A 12,934-nucleotide genomic window follows, 5' to 3' on the forward strand; every position below is an offset into this window, starting at 1 on the left:
GCATCACCATGCCAGGCTAATTTTTTTTTTTTTTTAGTTGATGTTATTTCACTGTTTTGCCCAGGCTGATCTTGAACTCCTGACCTCAAGCAGTCTTCCCCCTGCTCAGCCTCCCTAGTTATTGGTATTGCAGATGTGAGCTGCCATGCCCAGTGAAGGAATTAAAAATTACTGTTTTAACTACCCAGTCTTGGATGCCCTCTATACGTCCCTAGCCTTTAGGTAGAAGTGCAGTCTTAATGATTGAATATACTTTCAAGGCTTTCTTTTCCATCTTTAAATAGTATCAAGAGTATTAAAAACTGGCCGGATGCAGTGGCTCACTCCTGTAATCCCAGCACTTTGGGAGGCCAAGGCAGGCAGATCACCTGAGGTCAGGAGATCAAGACCAGCCTGACCAACATGGCGAAACCCCGTCTCTACTAAAATTACAAAAATTAACTGGGCATGGTGGCGCATGCCTGTAATTCCAGCTACTTGGGAGGCTGAGGCACTAGAATTGCTTGAACCCAGGAGGCAGAGGTTGCAGTGAGCTGAGATTACGCCACTATACTCCATCCTGGGCGACAGAGCGAGACTCTCAAAAAGAAAAGTATTAAAAACCTGTCTTTTGTTACTGCTTCTCCCTTCTGAGAGTATATCAAAAACTCCTGTTTATTTTTTTCGTGTGACATCCTTAGAGATGTTTGAAGGTAACCACAATATTTCCTGAGTCCTCATCTCTAAAGTTCATAAACTCACTCTCTTTAGCTCATGTGACCTAGGTTTTATGCCACTCTCCTCTGAATATTCTTCAGTTTAATTATCTGTCTTGAAGTGTGGGCCTCTACGTACAGGGAAGAGGCCAGAAAAACAAACAGAAAGTGTGGGACTCATTGTTTTAAATACAAGATCTTGCTCTGTAGCCCAGGCTGGAGTGCCGTGGTGTGATCTTGGCTCACTGCAATCCCCGTCTCCCAGGCTCAGGTGATCCTCCTGCCTCAGCCTCCCAAGTAGCTGGGACTATAGGCACGGGCCACCATGTCTGGCTAATTTTTGTATTTTTAGTAGAGACAGGGTATCACTGTGTTGGCCAGGCTGGTCTCAAACTCCTGACCTCAAGTAATTTTCCCACCTTGGCCTCCTGAAATGCTGGGATTATAGGCGTGAGCCATTGCACCTGGCCCAGGACTCAATCTTTTAGGTATATTCTGATTAGTACAGAGAGAAGCAAGTCTTGTTTATCTTTCATTCTGTACTTTTACTGATTCATTCTAAGGTCATGTGAGCTTCCTTGGCTGTCAGAACCAACACTTAATTGACATTGTACTTACTATGATTTGAGGAAAAAAACAACCACAAAAAAGATTTTTTTTCTCCTGATGAGCCAGATAGTTCCCATCTTTAACTTGTACAATTAATATTGTGAAGAGTTGAGTTTTTGGAACCAAAATGCAGGATCCTGGTAAGCTTTTGTAAGGAAATGGGCTTTATACATACTGAAAAGCTAGAGGCAGAAATGTGTGTTCAGGGACTCCTGGGCTCTTCATAGATAAGGATGTTGTTTTGTGATACCAACTCTTAGGAATCAGGAGGGTGGGGCACGGTTGCTCACACCTATAATCCCGGCACTTTGGGAAGCTGAGGCAGGCAGATTACCTGAGGTCAGGAGTTCGAGACCAGCCTGGCCAATATAGCGAAACCCCATGTCTACTGAAAATACAAAAAATAGCTGGGTGTGGTGGCGGGTGCCTGTAATCCTAGCTACTCTGGAGGCTGAGGCAGGAGAATTGCTTGAACCCGGGAGGTGGAGGTTGCAGTGAGCTGAGATCATGCCATTGCACTCCAGCCTGGGCAACAAGAGCAAAACTCTGTCTCAAAAAAAAAAAATCAGGAGAGCGTCCAAATTGGTAAATATTTAGTACAAGTATGCAGATTATTAGTGAATGATATTTCAGAATAGTGGTATGAGACTTGAGTCCAAAGTATAATTGTTTAGTCAATTTTCCACCTCCTCTGAGATGCCAGCTTGTGTGGATAACTTCAACCCCTTGTCAGAGACTCCAGCAGAGACAAAGGAAAACTACACCGAAATATTCTGCACCCACTTTGCTCTGTGTGGTAACTTTGTATCCAGTAAAATATTGTATTTGCTAGTAACGCTGGGATGTAGTAGGTACTTACTGAAAGAGTGAATGTGAGAGAAAGATAACACGTCAATTTTGTAACCCACCAGAAAAGTTTGCAGCGTGTACAGTAGTTTTGCCTTGCAGTGAACAAACCTTTTAATTGCAAAATTAACAAAGGAGATTACATTTGAAAATGCATCAGCATGTTGTTTATAAGAAAGAGATGGTGAAATTATCAATGCAGGTCATTTAAGTAGTTGAAAATGTGTTTTTATTTACAGCTTCCTTTTCTTTCAAATTTGACTTTGTAACTTAAACCTTTTTAATCTTGGGGCAAAACCAGGGAGTTACTATTCCCTCACCCCACCTCAGTTTTTGTTTTTTTTTTTCCCAAAAGATTGGAGGGTTGATGGAAATTTAACATATGTCTAGACTTTGGCACTCTTGCTTAGTATTGGTATCCAAGGTATGATGAAAGAAATAGAGATTAGAAAAAAAGAAGTAAAAGGCAGCTGAGAAGAAACAAGTAAGCAAATATGATTTCTCTCCTTTTTTTTTTTTTTTTTTTGAGACAGAGTCTTGCTTTGTTGCCCAGGCTGGAGTGCAGTGGTGCAATCTTGGCTCTCTGCAGCTTCTTCCTCCTGGGCGCAAGCGATTCTCCTGCGTCAGCCTCTAGAGTAGCTGGGACTATAGGCACACACTGCCAGGCCCGGGTAATTTTTGTATTTTTAGTAGAGGTGAGGGTTTTGCCATGTTGGCCAAGGTGGTCTCAAACTCCTGGCCTCAAGTGATCTGCCTGCCTCTGCCTCCCAAAATGCTGGGATTATAGGTGTGAGCCACCACACCCAGCCTGTTGTTCATTTCTTTTCTTATCTTTTTTTTGAGACAGAGTTTTGCTCTTGTTGCTCAGGCTAGAGTGCAAGGGCACCATCTCGGATCACTGCAACCTCCACCTCCTGGGCTCAAGCGATTTTCCCGCCTCAGCCTCCCAAGTAGCTGGGATTATAGGCATGCCCCACCATGCCCAGCTAATTTTTTTATTTTTAGTAGAGATGGGGTTTCACCATGTTGGTCAGGCTTGTCTCGAACTCCTGACCTCAAGTGATCCACCTACCTTGTTGTCCCAGGGGGATGCTGGGATTATCGGCGTGAGCCACTGTGCCCAGCCTGTTCATTTCTTTATGTTAGCATTTGTCTGCTTTTGTACAAAGCTTAAATAGAGTCTAGATAATGTAAAACTCAGCTGTGAAAAATGTTAAGTTCCCTAAGATTCCTGAAAGTCTCTGCAGGTAGGCTGGGCACAGTGGCTCATGCCTCTACTCCTAGTACTTTGTGAGGCCGAGGCAAGCAGATTGCTTGAGCACAGGATTTTGAGACCAATCTGGGTAACATGGTGAGACCTCGTCTCTACAAAAACACAAAAATTAGCCAGGTGTGGTGGTGACTACTTATAGTCCCAGCTCCTTAGGAGGCTTACGGAAGAAGATCGCTTGAGCCCAGGAGGCAGTGGTTGCAGTGAGCCAAGATCATGCTACCACACTTCAACCTGGGTGACAGAGTGAGATCCTGTGCCCCAAAAAAAGAAAAAAAGTCTGCAGGCAACTTAGTTGTACGCTTAAGAAAGATTTGATCCCCAAAGTTTGAGACCAACCTGGGCAACATAGGGAGACCCCATCTCTACAAAAACTTAAAAAATTAGCTGGGTGCAGTGATGCTTGCCTGTAGTGGGTGGATCCCTTAAGTCCAGGAGGTCAAGGCTGCAGTGAGTCGTGATGGGGCCACTGCATTCCAGCATGGGTGCCAGAGCAAGACTCTGTCTCAAAAACAAGCAAAACAATGAAAAAATGTCAATACATTACTTGAAATACTTCTCATATTTGGTAGGGGAGGGAGACATATTGGGATAAAGGACATAGAAAAATAAGATTTTATTATAATATTTCTGTAGTTATTCAACACAAATTAATTTTTATTGAGCATTTGCTATTAGAGCAGTCACTGGGCTTTTATGTCAGAATATAGAGATTAATTCCTTTCCTTAAGGATCTAATAATGCAATGGATGTTTTAGATTAGAAAAATGTTACAAGGACTGTAAGAGAGATGCACAGGGTACTAGAAAGAAGGATCACATGGTTGTACATTTCATAACTGGACAGTGCCTAAAATTATGAAATGAGCCATAAGTGAAGATGGTTTTGCAGTTATATCACTGTATATTTATTTACCATAGTCTGATACTTGTGAATATAACTAGTTTCATCATACAAAAACCCTAATCCAGAATATATTCATATTTACATGAGTTGTGTTCTGCTCATAGTTATAGCAATAAATATATTCAATTTTAAGATTGTCAGTATTGAAAAATGGCATTTCTGCTGTGACATAAATATAATTTACTGAAAATGAGAATTATTTTTAAATGTAATTTTGTTACCTTCAAGAATATGTGTCTAGTAACGCTGAGTTTTCAGAATCTCTAATAAGTAAATATGCTGTTAAAAATGACAACGGGGGTCAGGCACAGTGGCTCATACATATAGTCTCAGCACTTTGGGAGGCCAAGACAGGAGAATCCCTTGAGCTCAGGAGTTCAAGACCAGCCTGGGGAACATTGTGAGAGATTCTGTCTCTATGAAAAATTTGTGAAATTAGCTGGGCATGGTGGCACAACATCGATAGTCCCAGGTACTCAGGAGGCTGAGGTGGGAGGATCCCTTGAGCCTGAGAGGTTGAGGCTGCTGTTGGGTGTGACCATGCCACTGCACACCAGCCTGGGTGATAGAGCGAGACCCTGTCTTTAAAAAAAAAAAATTACAACCTGAGATATTTGTATGCCATAAATGCTATTATAGGACTTAGAACTAATTTTGCTTTCCAAAGTAAATATTCTCCTTGTAATCTTATGTTATTCTAATAAATTCATTCTTCATAAAGAGTGCCAAAAACCTTGGGATCATTTTTGGTCTAACACCAGAAATTGTGAATTATTAAGGTTTTAGTTGTTTAAGAATGATTGCTTTTCAAGGTGGGCAGATCACTTGAGGTCAGTAGTTCAAGACCAGCCTGGCCAACATGGTGAAACCCCGTCTCTACTAAAAATATAAAAATTAGCTGAGCGTGGTGGTGCACGCCTGTAGACTCAGCTACTTGGGAGGCTGGGGTGGGAGAATCACTTGAACCCGGGAGGTGGAGGCTGCAGTGCGCTGAGATTGTGCCATTGCGACAGACCAAGATTTCATCTCAAAAAAAAAAAAGATTGTTTTTGCTATGTATTCCTATAAAAGAGGCATTGGCAAACTTACTGTGTAAAGAGGCCAGATAGTAAATGTTCTTGACTTTATAGGCCATGTAGTAGTCATCTCTGTCTTAATTACAAAAGGAGCCATAGACGATAAGTAAATGAATGGATGTGACTATGTTCCAATGAAATGTTATTTGCAAAAACAGCCAACTGGCTGAATTTTGCTTGGGGCCATAATTTGCCAATTTCTTTTCTACAGAAGAAGGTTAGTTAATAGTAATTTCTCAAATGGAATTATTTAAATAGTTGCCATTCCAAGTGTCTTTTATTTTTGTTTAAATTTATGTTTTTCTTTATTTGTTTATTTTTAAATAGGAGCACCTAGGCTAAAATGTCAAGAACTCTTGAATTATATCATGGATACAGTGAAAGATTCATCTAGTGGTGCTGTTTACGGAGCTGATTATAGCAACATACTACTCAAAGACATTCTTTCTGTGAGAAAATACTGGTGTGAAATATCTCAGCAACAGTGGTTAGGTATGTTTTGAAGGTTGTTATTTGTGAATTTTTCCTCATGAAATGAAACCTCACCAAAGAAAGCACTTCATCTATATCTGTCTGTATCCTCCAAGTGACCTGACAGTTTAACAGTACTTTAGTAAAATTGTGTGGTTATCGAACCTGACCCTTAATTTTTATTTATTATGTAGCTTCTGAATAAAGTCATGAATAATATATCAGGTGCCTGATATCAGAGCTGGAATTACAGTTGAAAGAGACCATCTCTATCGTCAAGGAGTTGACAGTGGCAGAATAAAACCTAAATAAACCAGAGATCATAATGTGCTGTGATACAGATATACTTGGTTTCAGTAGGTATACAAAACAATGACACCTAAACTCAACCATGATTTAAGTAGAAAGGGAGAAAACTAAGAGAAGTACCATAAAAGTGAAAGCGGGCAGAGTGCGGTGGCTCACGCCTGTAATCCTAGTAAGTTGGGAGGCCAAGGCAGGTGGTTTGCTTGAGCTCAGGAGTTCGAGACAAGTCTGGGCAACATGGTGAAACTGTCTTTACAAAAAATAGCGGGGGTAATGGCTCATGCTTGTAGTCCCAGCTACTCCGGAGGCTGAGGCAGGAGGATCACTTGAGCCCTGGAGGTTGAGGCTGCAGTGAGCTGTGATCACACTGCACTCTGGCCTGGGTGATAGAGTGAGACCCTGTTTCCATTAAAAAAAAAAAAAAAGTGAAAGCAAGAAAGTTTAAAGTTCAAAGGGGTGTGGCCAACATTTTAAGTTGTTGTAGAAAGGATAAAACACAGAATTATCTATTGGATTAGGCAATTAGCACGCTACTTCTAAGGTAATGGAAATCAAATAGAATAGAATGCATTAGTAAGACAATGTACGGGACCCAGTGACTCACTAGATGTGTAGAATGTGTGCTAGGGAGGAATCTGTGGTGTTACCTGTTTATAGTTGGGAGGTACTAAGAGACCACAAAGGAAGGAAATTATGGTCAGAAATTGAAATATTTCAGTTTGTTGATTTCAAAGATGGAGCATTTCTGGGTTTGAGAATAAGTGAAAGTAGGATTTGACATTAGCAAGATGATTTTAAGTCAGATGTCAAAGTCTTCTAATACACGGACTCTAAAAATTTAGAAGCTTTTTTTTTCATGGAAAAGCATTTAAGCTAAATTTTGCTAACTAAAAGACATTTGTCCATATTCTTCTTTTTTTTTTTTTTTTGAGATGTAGTCTCACTCTGTTGCCCAGGCTGGAGTGCAGTGGCCGGATCTTGGCTCACTGCAAGCTCCGCCTCCCGGGTTCACGCCATTCTCCTGCCTCAGCCTGCCGAGTAGCTGGGACTACAGGCGCCCACCACCTCGCCCGGCTAGTTTTTTTGTATATTTTTAGTAGAGACGGGGTTTCACCGTGTTAGCCAGGATGGTCTCGATCTCCTGACCTCGTGATCTGCCCGTCTCGGCCTCCCAAAGTGCTGGGATTACAGGCTTGAGCCACTGTGCCCGGCTGTCCATATTCTTTATTGCCATTTTATTATTTCGAAATGAGATACATGTGAACCACAAAACTACTACCTAATCAGTACCCTCACTCCCGCATTACACTCTACTGTTCCCATGAGAATAAACACCTTCTCAGCTGTTGTACTAATTTCTTATGAGTCATTCGGAGCCTTTATGTTACTCTGAACACAAGATAGGCTGTGTCTGTACAGGGCCCTCAACAAGCTTAGAGACAGCCTTTGGGGAATAGGCTGGTGGTATCTGGGTTACTTAGCCAGATCTTTCCCCAGTATGGCTGTTCATATTTAGAGCATTTTACATTATCACTTGTAACCATGGCTGTCACTGAAACAAAGGCAGTCTTTCCCCTGGTCTCCTTACTAAATTCTGTCATCTAGTGTGTTCTCTGAAACCCCCTTTTTATTTTTAGACTAACTACTCTTACTTCTTCTTTTTTTTCTTTTTTAAAGCTAACCTTCGCCACTTCTTCCTGGATGTCCTTATAATTAGCCTTTTTGTCAAAATATTTTTTTACTTAGTTTTCCTTTTCTAAAACTAGCTTAGACGAGGCCTCTGTGGAAGAAGTGAGGTCTGTGCTCAAAATATATATTTGGTACAGGTGGTGATTGAAGCCATGACTATGGATGAGATTTGTATATAGAATTTAGTGTGAAATGAGAAGAATGGCCTAAGACTGAGGCAGCATTTCCATATAAATTTTGGAATCAGCTTACTGATTTCTACAAAAGATCTTGCTGGGATTTTGATACTAATTGCATTGAATCTGTTGAACAATTTGGGAAGAATAGAAATCTTAACAATGTGGAGTTTTCAAATCCATGAACACTGTATATCTCTCCATTTACTTAGGTTTTTTGTTTGCTTGTTTGTTTTTTGAGATAGAGTCTCCCTCTGTTGCTCAGGCTGGAGTGCAGTGGCATGATCTCACTGCAACCTCCACCTCCTAGGTTCAAGCCATTCTCCTGCCTCAGCCTCCTGAGTAGCTGGGATTACAGGCATGTGCCACCATACCGGGCTAATTTTTATATTTTTAGTAGAGACAGGGTTTCCTCATGTTGGCCAGGCTGGTCTCAAATTCCTGACCTCAGGTGATCTGCCTGCCCCGGCCTCCCAAAATGCTGGGATTATAGACTTGAGCCACCGCACCTCGCCACTGATGTCTTTTTTGATTTCTTTCATTAGTGTTTTATAATTGTCAGCATATAGATTTTTTATTGTAAATTGACAATTTTTTTCTTTAATTTTATATATTTAAGAAAATAGACACAGGATCTCACTGTGTTGCTTAGGCTGGTCTCAAATTCCTGGGCTCAAGTGATCCCCCTCCCTTGATCTCCCAAAGTGTTGGGATTATAGGCATGAGCCACCATGCCCAGCTGCAAATTGACATTAATTTATAATAGTATAAACATAAAGATTTTGTATATGTTTTGTTAGATTTGTACTGCAGTAGTTTGTAAATTGCATTGTTTTTAACATTTTGATTTTCAGATTGTTCAATGCACAAAAATTATGCAGAAGTACAGCTGAGTTTTGTATAGTGACCTTGTATTTTGGGACCTTGCTAAAAACACTTATTAAATCTAGTAGCTTTCTTTGAATGTTCTTTGGGATTTTCTTTGTAGACAAACATGTCTTCTGTAAGCAGTAATTTTTTTTTTTCTTTCTTTCTGAGCCATGTGGCTTTTATTTTGTTTTTGTGCCTTATTACATTGGCTAGGACCTCCAATGAGATTTTTTTTATTGTGGTAAAATATATATAATATTTATAATTTTAACTGTTTTTTTTTTGGTTTTTTTTTTTTTTGAGACGGAGTCTCGCTCTGTCGCCCAAGCTGGAGTGCAGTGGCGCGATCCTGGCTCACTGCAAGCTCCGCCTCCTGGGTTCACGCCATTCTCCTGCCCCAGCCTCCCGAGTAGCTGGGACTACAGGCGCCCGCCACTGCGCCCAGCTCATTTTTTGTATTTTTAGTAGAGACGGGGTTTCACCGTGGTCTCGATCTCCTGACCTTGTGATCCGCCCGCCTCGGCCTCCCAAAGTCCTGGGATTACAGGCGTGAGCCACCGCGCCCGGCCAATTTTAACTGTTTTTAAGTGTACAGTTGTGTAGTATTAAGTGCATTCATATTGTTGTATAATCATCTCCACTATCCATCTCCAGAACTTTTTTTTCTATACTCAGTAAACAATAATTTACCATTTCCCCTCCCCTGGCCCCTGGCAGCTACCATTCTACTTTCTGTCACTATGAATTTGGCTATTTTGGGTGCTTCATTTTTATGGATTGAATGTTTATGTCCCACCAATTATGTTGAAATCTGATTCCCAAAGGGATGGTATTTGGAAGTGTGGGATTTAGGAGGTAATTAGGTCATGCAGGTTGAGCGTTCATGGATGGGATTAATGCCCCTGTAAAAAGAGGCCGGAGAGCTAACTTGCTGTCTTTCTGCCATGCGAAGATACAGTTCAAAGTCAGTAGTCTGCAGCCCCAAAGAGGGCCCTCATCGGAAACCCACAATGCTGGCATCCGGATCTGCTTTCAGCCTCCAAAATTGAGATAAATAAATTTCTGTGGTTTCTAAGCCACCTCATCTATGATACTTTGTTATAGCAGCCTGGAGTAAAGGACTCCTACAAGTATTTGTCGTTTTGCAACCTGTTTATTACACTTACCAAAATGTCTTTGAGGCTCATCAGTGTTAGAGCTTGTATCAGAATTTCGTTCTTTTTAAAAACTGAACACTATTCTGTTGTGTATATATGCCACATTTTGTTCATTCATCAGTTGGTGGACATGGGTTGTTTCTACCTTCTGATTATTGTGAATAATGCTGCCATGAACATTAGTATACAAATATCTCCTGAGTTTCCTGCTTTCAGTTCTTTTGATTATATACCCAGAAGTAGAATTGCTAGATCATGTGGTAATTCTATATTTAATTTTTTAAGGAACCAACATCCTGTTTTACACAGGAGCTACACCATTTTACATTCTCACCAGCAGCACACGAGGGTTCCAGTTTCTCTACATTCTCCCTAGAACAACTAGTAGAAAATGAGGATTCTTCTTCCAGGCCTTGAAAGCACTGCGTAATTGTGCTTCTTCCTACCTGTCTAACTTAACTAAAGCGCTTCTAATTTCTGTGTTTAAGCTACACTGGCAATTATTCAGTTTCTCAAACCTAGTGGTTTCCATTTTTTTAAATAGACTTTTATCTTTTAGAGGAGTTTTAAGTTTACAGCAAAACTGAGTGGAAGGTCCACTGGACACACACAGCATGCCCTACTGTCAACATCTTGCACCAGTGGTACATTTGTTATCATCAGTAGACCTATGCTGGGACACATCCTTATTATCCAGAGTCCAAGATTCACTTTTGGTGGTACATATGCTATGGATTTTGACAAGTATATTGACATTTTAAAAGATCTTTTACTGTATCTAGTGAGTTGGTCATATTTTTTTTTCCTCTGGGAGAGAATGGTAACAATTATTCACTATTATAGTATCATAAAGAATAGTTTCACTGCCAGAAAAATCCTCTGTGCTTCACCTGTTCATCTCTTCCTCCTTGCAAACTGTGGGAACCACGGATCTTTTTGCTATCTTCATGGTTTGGCCTTTTCCAGCATATATAGTCATGCGTCTCTTACCAATGTGGATATGTTCTGAGAAATACATCATTAGGCAATTTCTTTGTTGTGTGAACGTCATAGGGTGTATTTATACAAACTTAGATGGTATAACACTACACACCTAGGCTATATGGTATTACTGCTCCTGCACTACAAACCTGTGCAGCATGTTACGGTACTGAATACTGTAGGCAGTTGTAACACAATAGCAACTATTTGTGTATCTAAACATATATAAACATAGAGAAGGTACAGTAACAGTATGGTATAAAGGATAAAACATGGTGCACTTGTCTAGGGCACTTGAATGGAACTTGTAGGACTGGAAGTTGCTCTGGGTATGTAAATGTGTGGTAATGTGAAGGCCTGGGATACTATATACTGCTGTAGAATTTATAAACACTTAGTCTGTACTAAATTTAAAACTATATGTTTTTCTTTCTTCAATACTAAGTTAACATTAGCTACTGTAACTTTTACTTTATAAAGTTAAAACTTTTTTAAACTTTTTGATTCTTTTGTAATTAACACTTAGCTTAAAATACAAATGCATTGTACAGCTGTACAAAAATGTTTTTTCTTTATATAGTTATAGATGTTTTTTCTTTTGTTCTATAAGCTTTTTAAATGAAATTATTATTATTCTATTTTTTCCTTTAAACTTTTTTGTTTAAAACAAAGACAAACACACACATGAGCTTAGGCCTACATAAGGTCGGGATCATCAGTATCACTGTCTCCCGTCTCTGCATCTTGTCCCCTTGGTAGAACTTCAGGGACATGCATGGAGCTTTCATCTCCTGTGATAATGGTGCTTTATTCTGAAATACCTCCTAAAGCACCTACGTGAGACTGTTTTACTGTTTTTTTTTTTTTAAGAAGGAGGAATATAGTATAAAATAGTGATAAAAAGCATAGTAGAGTAAGTACATGAACCTAACATAGTCATTTACCAGTAACTTAGTCATTTATTATCATTTTCAAGGTTTATGTACTGTACATGATTGTATGTGTTATACTTTTATATGACTGACAGTGCAGTGGGGTTTTTTTACACAAGTATCACCACAAATGCTTGTGAGTGATTTCTTGTGCTATGACATCACTAAGTATTTAAATAGGAAATTTTCAGTTCTAATATAATCTTATGGTACCACCTTTTCATATTGCCATTTGTCATTGAACAGAATGTTGTTATATAGTATGTGACTGTGGTTGGAATCATAACAGTATGTATCTTTTTCAGATTGCCTTGTTTCATTTAGTAATATGCATTTAAGTTTCCTTCATGTCTTTTTCTTTCTTTCTTTTTTCTTTTTTTTTTATTTTTGAGATAGGGCCTCACTCTGTCACCCAGGCTGGAGTGTGGTGGTGAGATCATGGCTCACTGCAGCTTCAGCCTCCTGAGCTCAAATGATCCTCCCACCCCCTTCCAAGTAGCTGGGACCACAGACACAAGCTATCACACCCTGCTAATTTTTCATTTTCAGTAGAGATAAAGTCTTATTATGTTGCTCAGGCCAGCAACTTGAACTCAGCCTCCCAAAGTGTTGGGATTACAGGTGTGAGCCACCGTTCTCAGCTCCTCTATGTCTTTTTATGGCTTGATAGGCTGAGGTGGGAGGATCACTTGAGCCCAGGAGTCCAAATCCAGCCTGGGAAGCATAGTGAGACTTCCGTCTCTTAAAAAAAACAAAAAAAGACCAAAGTTACTGATACTAGAAATGAAATGAGATCTAATTGCAGATCCTATAGATATTGAAAGGATAATAAGGAAATACTATGAACATCTCTTAATTTAAATGGGTCAGTTCCTCACAAACATACATTATCAAAAGTTATCCAATATAAAATAATTTGACTAGTCCCATAACTATTAGAATAGATTGAA

At 39.8% G+C, this 12,934-nt stretch overlaps 1 protein-coding gene across 4 annotated transcripts in view; it reads left to right on the forward strand.

The window, feature by feature from the left end:
* The window catches only part of LOC105493755 (ATM serine/threonine kinase), a 133,799-nt gene that overhangs the window by 7,166 nt on the left and 113,699 nt on the right, over positions 1–12,934 (forward strand). For all 4 annotated transcript variants that reach the window (XM_071075538.1, XM_071075541.1, XM_071075542.1 and 1 more), the window contains one exon: positions 5,730–5,894. In XM_071075538.1, the coding sequence (XP_070931639.1) occupies positions 5,730–5,894 (165 nt within the window). The remainder of the gene's footprint in view (positions 1–5,729; positions 5,895–12,934) is intronic.

This window comes from Macaca nemestrina, chromosome 12, assembly GCF_043159975.1.
Source record: "Macaca nemestrina isolate mMacNem1 chromosome 12, mMacNem.hap1, whole genome shotgun sequence".
NCBI classification, from domain to species: Eukaryota; Metazoa; Chordata; class Mammalia; order Primates; family Cercopithecidae; genus Macaca; species Macaca nemestrina.